The sequence below is a fragment of the Eubalaena glacialis genome, chromosome 15, assembly GCF_028564815.1.
Source record: "Eubalaena glacialis isolate mEubGla1 chromosome 15, mEubGla1.1.hap2.+ XY, whole genome shotgun sequence".
Classification (NCBI taxonomy): domain Eukaryota; kingdom Metazoa; phylum Chordata; class Mammalia; order Artiodactyla; family Balaenidae; genus Eubalaena; species Eubalaena glacialis.
The window spans coordinates 7,951,529-7,968,474 of NC_083730.1; the positions used below are offsets into that span (position 1 = coordinate 7,951,529).

Here is a 16,946-nt window from a genome sequence, read left to right on the forward strand (position 1 = left end):
TCTCCCCAGCCCGAGGCAATCACTAATCTACTTTCCCTCTTTATAGATTTGCCTGTTTTGGACATTTCATAAAAATGGAATCATACAATATGTGTTCTTTTGTGTCTGGCTTCTTTCACTCAGCATAGTATTTTTAGGATTCATCTGTGTCATAGTCTGTATCAGTGATTCATTTTTTATTACTGAATGATATTCCAACATATGGATATACTATATGGATATATATGGATATATGGATATACTGCATTTCATTTACCCATTCATCAGTTGATGGACATTTGGATTTTTTCCACTTTTTGGCTTTTATGAATAATAATGCTACAAACAGTCATACAGGTTTTTATGTGAACATACAGTTGTGTGGTTTTTGTTTGTTTTTTGGTTTCATTATTCTTGGCTTGGATTTATTTTCAAGGATTGTGCTTAGAATATATATTCATGCACAGTTTTACTGGTTGCCAATTACTTCAATGTATGTATTTGACAAAAAAGTATTTTACTCCTTTTTGTTGAATCTGCCAACGAACCTTTGAATAGTACTGGAAAGCATTAAATATATTTTGTCAGTGAGCCTTAAGACTAAAGCAATTTTGTTGTTACATATCTTTCTAAATTCCGTCTCTTTAAAATAGTTAGTGTTAACATAAAATTTTTTTAGTGATAATCAGATTATAGTTCCCTCAGCTGGAATTCTCAGTGAAGGATTTCTCCATGAAGCTGGTCTGTCCTTTTATTTCTTGTTCTGTTAATTCTTGATTAACCAGGGAATTACTATGCCCCAAAGCAATTTAGAGCAGGATGACGAGAATTTTCCCTATCATGTACATTAGGGCCACTTTAGATGTCCAACTTCTCATTTTTAAGTTTAGTTTCTAACTTTTGTAAAAGAAAAATCCTTTTATGTTTTAAGAAAGCCTTTAACAGAGTCTCGTGATCTATAAGCGTACATTTGATCTACAAAGTTGAAAAGAATCATTACAAAATAAAAATGTTAGTATATTTGAGTATTACAAATATAAATAACTGAGATAGTTCTCTCCAGATAAAATATTAATTTTTTTTAATATATTGAATGAGTTTGAATTTCTTAAATGTTAAGCCCCTCCTATTTTATTGGTATTCTTTTCTTCTGTATGCTGCCCTAGAAGTGCTGAAGACATGTAATACATCTTTTGTGAATATATAAAATTTTCCCTTAAAAGCATTTACACTATTTCTGTGGAATTCCCTAAATTTAGTTTTCCCAATTTAGTTTAAAATATCAAATCTGTCTTGACAGTATATAGTCCCAAAGTGCCTCCTCCAAGGAATAAGTTAATTACAAAGGGAAATATTATAACTTTATAATGGAGAAACCTAGTAGACACCACCTTAATCTATCAAATGGCCAAAGTTAACACCACCCATAATGGGACAAATAGGAATCATGTTTCTCCTGATATAATGTCCTGAAGATCTAATGACGAGGGAACATCAAACATCAGACACTCTACAAGGGAACTAGCTTGTGTTCCTCACAAAATGTCCGGGTTCTGAAAAACAAAGCAAGACTGAGGAACCCTTCCAGTTCAAAACCCAGAGACATGAGAACTAAATGCAAAGCAGATCTCGAATTGGATCAAAACAAGAAAAAGAACTTTTTCCTTTTGCTGTAAAAGGTGTTAGTGGGACAGTATGCACAATTTGGAAAAGGTCTATGGATTAGATAGTACCACTGCATCAATGTTAATTTCCTGGTTTTGATCATTGTACTGTGGTTATAAAAGACAAAGTCCTGTTTTTAGGACGTTAATTTAGGATTAAAGGGGCATTTGTGTGCAGCTCACGAACAGTTCATAAGAAGGTAGGTAGGTAGATAAAATGTGGTAAAATACTAATATTTAGGGATCTGGGTGAAGGTAGACTGGGAATTTTTGTACTCTTGTACTTTTCCGTAAGTTTGATTTATTCAAAATATAATGTTTCTTTAAAAAAGAAATAAGAAACGAAGGTCATGAGGGGATCTTGAGGCAGATTAAGCTTTCTTGTTAGCAGTACCCCACTGAGTCTTCTAGGAAAGTTCCCTCATGTCTTCAATGCTAAACTCCAGAATCTCTGAAAACGGAAAGTTTTCTCAGAACACAGGTGGCAGTAAAACTTGCCCGTACCTGCATACAGTTGGCTGCAAAATCTGACCAATTCTAGTTTGAGGTTATATTTGCTTATGTATTCATCCTGCTTGCTGTGATTATGTGTCTGCTACATTGCAGAAATATTTATTTCCTTATGGGGTGATGCCCAAGATTCCATTGGAAGTGTTAATTAATATATGGTACACGTACCTTATTACTTTTCTAAAATCTAAAAATATTTTGAATTCTGAAACACTTCTGACCCCTAGAGTTTCAAAAAAAGGATTGTGGAGCATCGGTTTGTGCCTCAGTGTCTGAGTGCTTGGGACACAAAACCATGCCCTGCCCTTCTTGTCTTGGCTAGTACACTGTCACCCAAGGTAGGCACACACACCCTTGTGTACATGCATGTACACACACACACACACACACACACACACACACACTCTGGAGGAGTTGGACGTCTGACTCCCTGGCCTCGGGGTTGAGGTGTGTTGAGCAGTTAAGGGAATTTCCCAGCCATCTCTCTTTGGCAATTTTAGGAACTTTCCTCTGATTATCAAAACTTGTGAATATTGTACATAACCACAAGGTAAACAAAATGGTGATAATTTTCACACTTATTTCAATAATAGGTCAGCATGAAACTGCATCTCCACGGCTTCCTCATGATTCATCCCTTTCTGCTCCTCTGCCCAGACAGTGTGTTTTTGTCACTCCGCCTCTTCTTTCCGCGATGTGCAGCCTCCTAGACAGCCTCTTGGCAACGACTCCAGGCGACACTGCAAATGCTTTCCGACAAGCTCGTCTCATAGAGCTTCTTTGTAGGTAAGAGATAAATACTCCCAGAGAGGCGTGTAGACTGCAGGCTTTTGCTTTTGCCAGAATTGTCTCGACAGTTTTTATTTTAGATCTGTTAAAGCACTTGGATGGGTTTGTTATGTTGACTGTTAAGCTTCACCAGCTCCCCGTCCTGATGTTTTTTAAACACCGAAGTTCTGAAACCTTATTTGTCCTCTGCCACATTCAAGGAATATGATGCAAGTCTCCTTGGTCATTCAGAATGGAAGAAGGAGTTTTGGGGTTCATCTCCCTAGCAGTCATATCAGAATAACATCCTTGGTTTGAAAAGTCATTTTTAAAGTTCATTTGGAGTTATTTAGTTATGGGAGCCTGAGAGTTTTATTAGAAAGTAGTCTGATAAAATTTAGGGAAATCATGATTTGGTTCTTTCATTTATCTAATATTAATCAGTGTCTGACATAACTTTTTCTGATTTTCTGATTGGCTATATGGTATAGTTAAAAAGGCCAAGGATATTGAATTCCGTCTGACTTAAGTCCTAATTAGAGTTCATTCTCTCACTAGTGTTGCAGCCTTGGGAAAGTAACTTTAATCTCTGAAGTGTCATTAATAACACCTAGTTAATGGGGTTACTGTTAGGATTAAAAGTGTTGTTGTCTAGGGTACTCTCTTATCTTAAGTGTTCCTTTTCTCCTGACATGTGTTTATTCTAGCCAAGTGTACCTACCTCCTGTTCACCACACATTCATTTGCATTTCTCTGTCTCTGCCCTTTGAACATTCACTGTCTGAAATGTCTTCCTCCTCTTTGCCCAATCACAATGCTTTCTCTTTCTTTCTGGGATAAGAACAGTCTAAAAAGAAAGAAGTCTGCCTTGCTTCCCTTCACTCAGTTGTGATTACTCCTTTACTCTGCCCTTTATAATAAGCAGTAAGGTGTGAGTTTGTTCTGTTTACATTCATTTGTCATCTTTTCTACTTTGATGCCTACTAGAGTTGAAAAAAGGAAACTGCTAGTTGATTGTCTTTCCTTCTTGAATGTTTCCTGCCTCAAAAAGGGTCAGAATGGGGCTTTAGGAATATTCTTGCTTCTCCAGAGTCAGTTAAGAGTCTGTTGTGACATTGAGGGCACAGAGGTATTAAAGGCTCTTTTATGGCAAAGGCTTATATTTCCATCCCTGTTCTTTATTTCTGATTTAAAATTTTTTTCCCTGTTTGTTTTTCATTATTTTGTTTTTTACTTTCTAAATCAGAACTTATTTCCTGGCAAATGTTTTTCCTGTTTTAAATAGGGACGTAACCACCAAGGTCTTTCTCTTGTTTCTTTTCCTTCTGAAAGGGCTTTATTATATTTTATTCTGCTTTTAATAGGTTTCATTAGATATTTTTCTTAGAATTCTTTGTTTCCCACATTTATCTGATGAGATCTTTTCCTGTGTTCTGAAATATTGTAGGGTAACTTTTTATAAACATTTATTTCCTTTATTTTGTAAAACTCCTTTTTCTTGAATTCTGTTCATGGTTATATCCGAATTTCTTAAATTCTAATTACTGAATTAGTCTTCAGTAATAAGCATACTGATCATCTGAAGGGTGCTCCTTCTCTGTCCTTCACAGCATCGCAGATGCCACCCTCATAGAGACAAGCGTCCAGGAGCTCCAGGCCCTGCTGCCTGCGTCACCTCCTGTTGAACACGCTCAGGCTCAGGTAAGCGCCTGCGTCTGCATGTGCGTTCGTTTACCCTTAAATGCCAGAAACGTAAATTCTGCTGAGGATGTACTAACCACAGGAGAAGGTTGAAGATCTCTCAGGATATACGTGGTATGACGAGGTTATTTGAAATAGGTTACTTAATAGATGGTAGAAAAGAGCAGTGGGGTTTGAAGACCTAGATTGTATTCCTGGTTCCATCATTAACCAGCTAGGAATGTTTAATCAAAGATCTGGGTATCTTTGAGCACCATATTAAAAAAAGGGGTTGTTGTATAGCCCACCTTCCCCTTCTGTGATTTTAGGCTGTCTCTGTCATTTCCACATAAATTGAAGTTGTGAAATACTTAGTGACTAAATTCTGTGTATATTCAAAACTCAGTCTAATAAGAATAAATTTAAGTTTGTTCCTTCACAGATACTTAGTGTAGTTGCTGCTAATAGAAGTGTTATCTTAAAATCAGATTTTGTAAGAAGGGCTGCACGATTTATTTGGGGTGAGAGATAATCACAGGTGGGCTAGCGGTGTCTTTTGCCTTGTGCTGTCTTCTTTGAGCTTTCTGAATAAGGCAGACCCCCTGGGACAAGGCTGGGTAACACTGTGCATCATCTTCCAAACCCTGTCCCAGTGCAGCATTTTCATTTGTGGGTGTGCTTATTTGCATAATGGCCTTCGCCTCCATTTTTCTGTCTGTCCATCCAGCAAATCTTTATTAAGGGCCTACTGTGTACCAGCATCTTCCCTAAATGAATAAAGCAAAGACTCTTTCCCTCAAGTTGGGAGAGTAGATAGTGAGCAGCTACATATATGCCTGATGATGTCTTAGACATCGAAGCAGGGACAGGAAGTGAGGTCAGAGTTGGGGGGGCAGGGCTTTTCCGCATGGGGTGGTCAGGGAGGGGCTTTCAGACAGTGACGTGTGGCCTGAAGTTAGTGAGGAAGCTGGTCCTATGGGGCATAGCAGGGCCCCTGAGAGCTGGCCTATTCAAGAAGCAGAAAGGAGTGGCCAGAGCGGAATCTGCGAGGTGGAGATGGGGCTAGAGGGTTCAGGGCTCCATGAAGGCAGGGCCTTCCTGTTTCATGCCATTGTGTCCTGAGTGTCGGGCACAGTGCCCTTCCCATGGCAGGTGCTGATTCAGTCCCTGTGGAATGGATGAATAATAACAGTAACAAACCTTCATGGGTGCTTGTTTGTGTGAATTTATGTAATCCTCACATCAATCACATGAAGTACCATTAGCGGCCCTGTTTTATAAAGGAAATGACTGGAGCCCAGAGATGAGTAACTTGCCCAGGGTCACTCACACTGTAAGGGGCAGAGCCAAGATTCCAGCCCATGCAGGCTGGTTCTAGAAGCCACGCTCTTACTGTTGCACTACCTGGCCTTATGTAGACTAAATGTTCTTGCCTTTTTGTCCTTATATAAGATCATTCATTCCAGAAAAATTTTGGAGCATATGCTTTGCCACATTGTGTTGTAGGTGCTAGCGATGCATCTGTGAACAAAGCAGACACATACCCCTGCCCACATGAGGTCTGTGTCCTCGGTACAGGAGACAGACAGTAAACAGTAAATAAAATTTAACTGTTTTATCGGATGGTGACGAATGGTGTGGAAAAAATAAATGAGGATGGGGAAAGGGGAGACAGGTTGATGTTTTTCTTGTCGGGTGGTCAGAAAAGGCCTCCTGGAGGTGAGATGTGAGCAGACGCCTCGGAGGTGAGGAAGCAGGCCGTGGGTCGTGGGCAGAGCCTGTGGGCAGGACTCTGTGTGGCGAGCCTGCAGGCGGCCAAGGTACGAGGGTTCCGAGGGTTCCGAAGCATGGGGTCGGCTGCTTGGCCTGTTTATTTGAAGACGGACTTTCAAACGTAAACAAAGAGGTACTTTATGAACTACCATATCAATAGCTGATTATGTCTTCAGTATGGTAATTTACAAAAGAATCTTTGACAGCTCAGTTGTTCTCTCTCTCTAATGCTTCCTGCTGGCTCTCACCTCCCATGGTTTATCTATTTATGGTTACACCATACCTGGAGAGGGCAGACTCGCTGTAACTTCAGTAGTGTAGTGTATGAAGGGATCAAAAAATACTTCACAGCAATAAGGAAATTAAATTTCACAAACTGCTTGCATTCTACCCAATAGGAAAAGTGTAGCGCCACCGATACTTTTATGTAAAATATATCTGCAGATTAGATAAAGGGAGTACCTTTCATCAAGAGAAGTAGGGCAGAAGAACTATTTGGAAATAGTCTGAGGCCATTTACCATAGAGGCACTATGCCGCCACAAATGCCCAATGGTCCCTGCTCTCACAACAGCAGCCGAACAAGGTGGGAGGAGAAACTGTGAGTGTGTGTGTTTGTGTGCACACGTGTGTACAGAACGAGACAGAGGCTTCAGCATATCTCTGTAAAGTTCATTTATATGGGCTGTCTCATTGCCTGGGGATAGTGGGCAAATGAGTCCTCGCAGTTTATTCTTAAATTATTACATATCCAGAGAATTTTTTTTTTTAAGTACTTTTGCCAGTTAATACTTTTTATGGTATTAGTATGTATCAAGCAACATTCCAGAGATGTTTTTATTGGTAATTTGGGGGAAGATTTAATTTTTCTTTTGTAACTAAGAATAGTATTGTTATGCTGAAGGATAGTTGAGGCCAAACATTGGACATGTTTGCATTTTATTTGTAGCAATAACTAGGCTATTAAGCTGGCTTTTCCCACCCCTCAGTTGTACAGTTTAAAGAGTATTTTATAATCTTTCTTTACAATATTGTAGATTTTATGGTTTTGGACTGCCTTTTCCGTTTCTTCGAGAGTATTGATTCTACAATTTAGCTACTTGAAAAATATGAAGACTTTCTTTCTCTAAATAGAATTCAGAATTTGGTTTTGGAAATATTGCTTTGTTTGGTATTATTATAGTTGACAGTGTTAATGTGGCCATTAATGACATGCTTATGAGAAAAATAATGCTTTGTCTGCTGTGTATTCATTTTAGGTCTTTAAAAATTATGATGAATATTTTATTACTTTTTTATTAACTTATGTTACAAAGAAGTGACTTCTTATAATGCATAGAGAGCTAAAATACTTTATCACTGCGATGGGCTTTTCATATGACGTGCTTTGTTTTACTTTATGTCCTCTTTCGAATAGGTATCCTTTCTCCTAGAATACCTGTCCTCTTTGTCCAGGCTTCTGCAGTCATGTTTATTGGTGGATCCTGACCTTGTGGTTCAGGATGAGCTTCTGAAGCCTCTTATCACAAACGTCATCAGAGTTCTCACCATATGCACCAAAGATATATCAGGTAAGCTTCATTTTTTTAGTTTAGGATGAAAGTAAATAACACTGAGGAAGAATATCTTACCTTGCACCAGGTATTCAGATCAGGGTCACATTTTGGGTTGTTCTTTGCCAGTATTTTGGAAGCCTTTTATAATGAGTTTTATAGTTTGGATATTTTAAGTGGTTCCAGGAGACCATTTGAGGCAATTATGTAGTATAATAAAAGACCATTCCCTGTGCTGTCATTTTAAATGAGGGTAGAGTTCTTTATGAAATGTTAGAAAGTGCACTAAGTATTAGAGAGTAATTATTCTTATAGTCTATGGCTAAATAACAAGTTTAAGCAAGTCTAGAGTGCAGTATCAGAAATTTCCTAAGGTCTGGAATTTTTTTTTTTTTTTTTGGCTGCATTGGGCCTTTGTTGCTGTGCGTGGGCTTTCTCTAGTTGCAGCGAGCGTGGGCTACTCTTTGTTGCAGTGTGCGGGCTTCGCATCGCGGTGGCTTCTCTTGTTGCGGAGCATGGGCTCTAGGCCTGTGGGCTTCAGTAGTTGCAGCACGCGGGCTCAGTAGTTGTGGTGCGCGGGCCCTAGAGCGTGCGGGCTTCAGTAGTTGTGGTGTGTGGGCTCAGTAGTTGCGGCGTGCTCGCTCTAGGGCGCATGGGCTTCAGTAGTTGTGGCACACGGGCTCGGTAGTTGTGGCTCGTGGGCTCTAGAGCACAGGCTCAGTAGTTGTGGCACACAGGCTTAGTTGCTCCACGGCATGTGGGATCTTCCCGGACCAGGGCTCGAACCCGTGTCCCCTGCATTAGCAGGTGGATTCTTAACCACTGCACCACCAGGGAAGTCCTGGAATTCTTAAAAAATATACTTTGATGAAATGTTGAACATAGAGCTTAGTAGGGGAGAAAATTAAAACAAGGTTTGTTGTTAAAATTAAGATATGATAATTGTCTAAAATAGTTTATAATGAAGTAATTGATCATTTGATAATTCTCTTTGCCCATCAATTCATTCTTATTTAGTCCTTTGAATTTATGGATTTGCAGGGTTTAAGTCTGGTAAGTGAAGTGGTTTATGATGCCCAGCAAAGCCGGTCCTCAGTGTCTCATCAGTACTAAGTTATCCCAGTGCTAGAGCAGCAGTAATTACTTACATGGAAATTTTACAAGTGGCAGTGATGTCCTGACTAAGCTAATTAGGTTACACCATGCGTTCTCTACAAGGGTGATGTCTCCCTACACGGAGCAAAAAGTGATTCTTGAGGGAAAGGGATGGGGGAGAAAAATCTTAGCTGCTGGAGCGGTTTGTGGCCCTCAAAAGCTCAACTCTACTCAGTAAAATCTTATTCCTTAGTATTTAGTTTCTCTTGTTGGGTATCACTTGAGAAGCTTTGACGTTGAGCTCATGGAACATGCATGAGAAATATGCAAGATCAGTGCTAAAAAGCTGGTGCGAACATGGCTGTGACTGGAGTGCTTTTGATCTAATGCTTGATCCCAAAGTCACATGACAAGAGGTGGCCTGCATGTTTTGGCTGCCACCGGCTGCCTTGTGGATCTTTTATTGATTTCCTCGCTTCGATTTGGGGCTTTGAAAATTAAATAAAAATGGTATATATTTTAATATTTAAGCATATGAAAGTTATTTAACCCATAATTAATTATGCCAAGTGCTGAAAAGAAGAAATGTCAGTAATATCTGAATGTATATTTAGCAGGTAGTTAAGTTAATAGTTATTTTCTCATATCTTTCAAACATTAAACATTCACTAAAATAATTTTTAAGAAATTAAAATTTTTTTCTGGAAAAATAACAGTTTTGAATGATTTTATAAAACATTGATTATACTTCTGTTATATATTTATATGATTTGATGATTTTCATATATAATTTTATATATCTTAATTTATATGTGTAAATAAATTACATTAAAATTATTCAGCAAGCACAGTTATAAAGTTAAATGTGAATAGCATTTTAGTTAATTTAACTTTCAACTTAAATATTTTATTTGACCATCTTAAGCCTATATTAAATAAAGCTAGTAAGCTTTATATTTACTCTTTTTATGTGTAAAGTACAAATATATAGATATTACATAAACAGATATATGGTATCTGTGAAATTAATATTTCATGAGGATTGTGATAAGGTGACATATGATTAAAAAGACTCCTATTTATAGAGCTGATAATGACAAAAAGGTTGAGAAACACCAAAGGTTGCTACGATCCAAACTCCCTGGAAGATGCTCTTTCCCAGTGCCTCATGGGTGCTGAAGAACACTGAGGGGGGAGCCTTCAGTTCCTTGTAATGAGTTTGACACAGTTGGCAGATAACTGCTGGTGGTGTGGCCACAGATGACTGTCCTAAGGTAGCTATTGCCCTCCAGCTCCCATTTGCCTAGTAGAGAGAAGGGAAAAGCTGTTTTTCCTCTAGAAGGTTAATTGCTGCACCCTTAGCCGTACATAGGCAAAGCTGCAGAATCCTCTTTTGTATCATAGTTTTCCTTTTGGGGAAATACTCTTTTCTGTTCTTCAAAGAAGTTTCCTTTCTTTACTGCTGTGACCTTGGCCATTATGTTTTCCCCTTTCACCCCTACACAAAGCTGCTAGAGGGGATAAAGAAAACAGGAGAAACTTCACTTTTACAGAAGTAGCACAAGCAATGACATGTTTTTATGATGTGCCCTATGTGTAGTTCTGAGGCTATGGCTTAATATTCAAGTTGCCAGTTTCTGCTTATTGTTGAATATGCTTTAATAAGAGGAGGATGTGTGAGTGTGTATTCATTTATCTATAGGAGGGTGGGTGGAAGAGAGATCTTTAAGAAGCAATGAAAAGGAAAAATTAATTGAAATAAATTTTGGATCATGCTGAATTACATTTGTCTTCATTTGATGAATACATACCTCTTATTTTATGTGTAATGAAGTGTCTTGGCGAGTTTTTTCTTCTTTGTGTTAATAACTTGAAATGTTTTGATTAATTTTATAGATATAGAGTTAATATCGGCTTTTTATCAGACATGGACACATTTATTTAACCTTCTGGCCACACTCCTGAGGAAAGCTGGCCCTGCCTCTTTCCCATCTATTACGATGGGTCTGGCCAGGTACTGGGCGACGGTGGTCGGTAAGAAGATAGTCTCTCTGGGTTTGGGGTTGTTCTGCTAATAAAAATTAAGATAATCCCTTATGTCTGATTTTATATATAATTTATATGTATTCTCTAAAATTAAGTAACTATGGCATGGTATATGAAAGAGGAACAAGGGACTTGCTTCGAGAAATTTGCAATGCTCTTGAGGAGCCCAAAAAATGCATTAAAAAAAAAAAAAATGAAACATATGTCAAGATATTGTAAAAACAAGTAAGAAAAGCCTATTGCATTATGAAGACACATATGATGTGATTATAAAACAATGAGATAGATTTTCTTCTGTTGATGTAGAAACCCACCTCTTTTCTCACACATACGCATTGTGAGTGGGTAAAGCTGCCTATATAATATCCTGCTTACATGATAACTTGGAAAGTTATAATAAAAATAGTGTCTGTCTTGAGACATGAGGATTTTCTGATAGCCAAGGGTGTAGTGTAGTTAATTATTTTTGTAAGATGTTTTCCATATAGTAGTTGCCTACTACAATAAACAAATGATTGTTTTTTATATTACTGCTGTCTTTAATTTTTCATAAAGTCTCTTCTAAATTTTAGCATAGCAAGAGCCTTTTCTTACGTAAATGTATATAAATAACATTTGTTACCTTCTAAAAATAGCCAGTTAAAATGTATTCAAAATTGAGTTCTTTTAAGTTTCCACTAATTCTATTGACTTATTTTTTCACATTTCATTTTATCATTTGGTCATTCTGTAAACTTACATGTATGGTACATTTTTGTCACCAGAGTAGTAGTTTTGAAGAAAGGTTATGGGGAAGTACATGTTCAGCAAGAAACAGAATTGTTAGTTATCTGGATATAGGAGTTCTGAGTTTACCCTAAGGGGAATAGTGACCATTTAGGGATTATTATTTTGTTAAAAGAGATAAAAATTGAAAGAGATTGACCAAGTGAATGATTAATATTTTCCTCTTGCATCCATGGTGTGGGGCAGGGGGGAAACTACTTTATCATCTGAATCACCAGTAGTACAGAGCAGCATGCTTTACGGCACTCATATGGGGCACCTAGGCCAGCTGGTCAAATCTGGCCACTGCCTGATCTGGTAAATAAAATCCTACTGGAACACAGCCACACTTATTCATTTCCTTACTGCCTGTGGCTGCTTTCCTGCTATAGCGGTAGAGAGGTGAATATTTGTGACAAAGGCCCATGACCTGCAAAGCATGAAATACCTAGTTACCCTTTGACCCTTTGCAGAAAAAGTTTGCTGACCCGTGATTTAAGGCTGTTTACCTGACGCTATTTCCCTAGTGATAAAATAAAGACATATTAAATTCACAATCTTTCTACAAAATATACACACGGTTTTATATAATAATGGTGCTAATAAAAAACAACCTACTTACATATACTGTTAGCTTTGATAATAGCAATGTTAATGAAAATATAACTAATAAGAATGATCATTGATATTCCTTACTGAGGGGTTGTTTTTGTTTCTTTTCTGTTTCTCTTATCATTTTCCATCCCATGTGCCCATACGCATTTAAAACATATTAAGTCACTTTGTAACTTAAGTTATCTATAACAGTTTTTTCTCAAATCTGACTAATATTTAGACATCATTTAAATGATTCCCATGAAACCTGCTGACTAAATTTCTTTTCTTATGTTACTTAAGAACATAAGAATTTCTATAAGCCTGAATCTAGGTAGAAATTCTTATGGTTATAACTCTTAGACAAGTATAAATCCAAAATAATATAAAAATAAAACACAAAATTATAAACCAGTGCAGTCAAATTAATAAAATTAATGTAATATAGCAAACATTCTTTTGATTAAATTTAAATCAGTGCTCACAACAGGAAATTAATAATGACTGCTTCAGTCTAGATTCTTTTGAGTTTGTTTGCCTATTCTTTCCTCTCTGTTATACTTGCAGATCACTTCATAATCACTATTGTTCTCTCTCTGAACTACTTTGAAACCTTTGTTCCTACATTATGTCAACACTGCAAGCTGGGTCTTGTTTTAAGTACTGTTTAGCATCAACTTGTTTGAAAACAGAAAAACAAGCACACTTATTTGTAAAATAGTAACCTAGATAATCCAAAGTAGAGTTACATTAACTATTTTTTAAGGTTAGCACTGAAATAAAAACTCAAAAACTCTATAGAGTGTTTTTGGGTCCCCCAGTAGACCCCAGAGGGATCAGTACTCAGTTATATATAATCCTCTTATTTTAGATCTTAGCAGATATTGTGTATATGTACACTTGTACACACACACACTCACACTCATATAAAAAAGAACCTATATAAAAAGAACAAAATGAAAATTAGATTCCTTCATCAGTAGGTTGTCTTAGTACTGTTTAACTTACCTTTAAACGCTACGGTTATTCGTGTGCTAATAAGCTTTACTTCGTTAGAAATAAAAAAGCTATAAACTTCATTACTCAAATAAATCTGATTAACTTCTTTAATTTGGAAGAAGTTTTCAGTCATTTACGTATGGAGTTATTCTCTCTTTCAGATATGTTCTGCAGATGTGTGGGTTTGTCTAGCACCTGCCCCACTCTGTGTACTGCCAGCCTGCAATTCCTTTCTCTTCTCCTGACTGAAGAAGCAAAGACGCATCTCCAGGATAAGGACAAAACAAGTTTATGCCACAGTCCAACGATGGCTTCACTTCTTGATAAAACCCAGGAAAGTCAGAAATCTCTAGAACAACTTAATGAAGTAATTCTTCAGGTATGTGATTTCTTAATTTTTCAAGATTTGGTTTAGTTTTTAAATGAATTGACTTTCAGTCTTGGTCTTGTAAGAATTTTTTTCAATCATTTGAATTAAAAAACAATGCTCATTATGACCATTTAAATAATAGAAAAATATATAAAGTTAAATTAACCGTCTCCTCTCCAGTCTCATTCATCTGATGCTGACTGGTTTCTTTAATACACATGATGTAAAAATTCAAAATGAAACCTTAGTAATTTAAATCCGGCTGATTATCAAAATAGTTTGCTGGATCATGACCGGAATGATCACGTTTCAGGAATACAGGTATAATTCATAGTTTATCGCCACTTTCAAGACACGTTTACATCTTTGAAAATATTTTTACCTCAATGGCATTTGGCTTCTACTGTAAACGAGCCATATATTTAAGGTGTATGTCCGTGGAGGAAGGTGGACGTGGTTGGCATATTTCTGAGAAAATGCCCCCTTTCCAAACCCTGCTGCCTATTTTACCTTTTAAACTTATTTTTTGCAATCCTAAAATATGAAAAAAGAATTCTGTTTCATCAAAAACTTTCTAAAGCCACTAAAGTATTGTTATTTTATATATAGATTAACAGTTAAAAAAAAACGGGAAGTGTTTCCTGAGTTGCACAGCTTTTTACAAATAGGAATGTTACTAGATTTTTCAGTATTAAGAATCCTTTTTAATAATCACATTTAGTAAATCAACTATACTCCAATAAAGTTAAAATTAAAAGAAAATAATCATGTGGTTTTATGATTTTTGTCTTCTCACTGAAAGGTGGGTCAGTGGTGGATGGGCGCATTGAAGGGTTTGCTTCTGCTTCCCGGGCAGCCAGCCGCGTTTCACAGTCAGCGTGTGTTCTGCCCACTTGCCGCCGTCCCTGGGGCCTAGGGTTCTGGGGTCTTTGCGCCTCCCATGCCCGGGAGGGTTGTGGTCGCGCAGGTCCTCCTGGTATGGCCCCTTGTGTGTTTGGCATGACAGCCTGATTGTGTTGGGGTGTGGAGGTGGCAGAGGCAGGGGCAGCCCCCGGCCCTGCCTGAGCTGTCTGTGGAGGGGCTCGCGGGCTCCTCGGGGACTTCTGTCCCCCTCGCCCAGCGGACTCTAGTGGTCTTCACGGCACAGGAAGGAGCCTGGTAGGGGCTCCCCGACACTTCCTCTTCTGTCTCAGCAGCTTCCTGAGGAGCTGGAGGTCTAAGGGACAGGTCCCCAAAGCATTCCTCAGAGACACCTATTCTTGGGAAGCCACCACTTCCTGTAGCTCCTCCCTCACTCATTCCACTCGATTTTTCTTAGTTTAGAACCCAAACTGGACACTGTTCTAATTGTCTCAGTCACCATCACAACAATAGGCTTTATTCCCCCATGATTAACTGAGTCCGATTTTGCACTTTAAGGAATATGGTTGGCTCTCCGTATCTGCGGGTCCTGCCTCCTTGGAGTCAACCAAATGCGGATTGACAATGTTTTTTAAAAATTTTTCAGAAAGTTCCAAAAAGCAAAACTTGAATTTGCTGCATGCCCAGCAACTATTTCCATAGCATTTACATTGTATTAGGTATTAGAAGTAATCTAGAGATGACTTAACGTACATGGGAGGATGTGCCTAGGTTATATGCAAATACTTCGCCATTTTTTGTGAGGGACTTGACCCTCTGCAGATTTTGGGGTTCACGGGGGTCCTGGAACCAATCCTCTGTGGATACCGAAGAACCACTGTGTTATAAGCAGGAAACTAAAATGTACACTTTACCAAAGTTCTCCCCCAGCCCCGATGAGAAGTCATTACCAGTTTCCCAACTTTGGCTTTGCCAGAACACTATTCTCCTGGGCGAGGGGCCTTTGCTTGTGCCAACGTGTTTTCCTCTTCAGGGAAACAGAGGGTATCTCAGTGGTTTTCCTGATGATTAGCTAACTTTCCTCCCCATTTCTTCCACATTACAAAAGATATAAGATCTGTGTGGATATGGATATGTTAACCAGTTACTTAAATCGTGTTTCCTTATAAATCATACTCTTCTTGCTCATGTAAACAGTAGAATATGAATATGTGACTTTTGTTAGAAGGGCACAGAAATTTAAGACAAAGGAGAGAAAGGAATTGTACCTGTGACAGTTTATGAGAAAAACGTATGCCTGACATGAGATGGGGCGTTTATTAATGAACTTGTTAAACTGCAGATACTGTGTTTTCTTTACAGTGCCCTGCATAAAGATGATATGTGAATTAAAATATTGTTAGAATGCATTAAGCAGCAACACATTATAATAAATGGCATATGTTTCTTAATATATATCCATGTGGGCCATGAATTGTGCCGGGAGTTATATGAAGCAAAGTAAACTATAGTCTTTAAATTATCAGAAAAAATAGTATTCTGAAATTGCCCTTCAAAGGCGTATTTAAATTTTCTGTAAAACTGTACTCAAAAAATATTAGACGTGTGACCTTAGGCATATCACTTAAGCTTTTCTGATTCGGTTCTTCGATGCAAAATGGTAGGATTGTATTACATTATTGCTCAGTTTCTGCTGGCTCTAAAATTCTCCGTCTCCTGCTAAATTATTATATCGTTTGTAACTTCAATTAAAATGTCTTGACAGAGAATCTTTTGTAACGGCTGCTTTACAGCAGTATCCTACAGATGGTACATGTTGAAAGTTTGCATTTGGTACTCATCTCTTAAATCACGTATGTTTATTTTTCCATAATTTTTGTAATTCTGTTTTGAGGCAGTTTCAGGGTGGTTTCAGGTCAGAAGCTGTTAGCTGTCTTTTGAACATAAAATATTGAACACATTTGACTTAATGGAGATTTTGCCTTCTCTAGTGAGATACTCAATAGGTTTCATTTGCAAATACATATAGATAACAAGATTGGTAAAAGCTATCTCTATAATAGGTCTTGTCTGTAATGGATATGTTGGATTATTTTTACTCTTTTTATTTGATATGATATCTGAGGATAGTAATGCAATGAAACAGCAAACTCTTATGTCACATTTTAGGAGGTATGTTTTGCACTACTGCTTAGTGAGTGGTAAAATTCAACAGTAAATCTGTTGGAGAGAAGACTTGTTATATATTTGAGATTCTGCAGTGTTAGTGAATGTTCACTGTAATTAAAAA

The 16,946-nt window shown here is 37.7% G+C and overlaps 1 protein-coding gene across 2 annotated transcripts in view; it reads left to right on the forward strand.

Moving 5' to 3' along the window:
- The window catches only part of RTTN (rotatin), a 141,451-nt gene that overhangs the window by 93,938 nt on the left and 30,567 nt on the right, over positions 1–16,946 (forward strand). For both annotated transcript variants that reach the window (XM_061169804.1, XM_061169803.1), the window contains 5 exons: positions 2,747–2,939; positions 4,532–4,622; positions 7,791–7,944; positions 10,918–11,055; positions 13,587–13,804. In XM_061169804.1, coding sequence (XP_061025787.1) covers positions 2,747–2,939; positions 4,532–4,622; positions 7,791–7,944; positions 10,918–11,055; positions 13,587–13,804 — 794 coding nt within the window. The remainder of the gene's footprint in view (positions 1–2,746; positions 2,940–4,531; positions 4,623–7,790; positions 7,945–10,917; positions 11,056–13,586; positions 13,805–16,946) is intronic.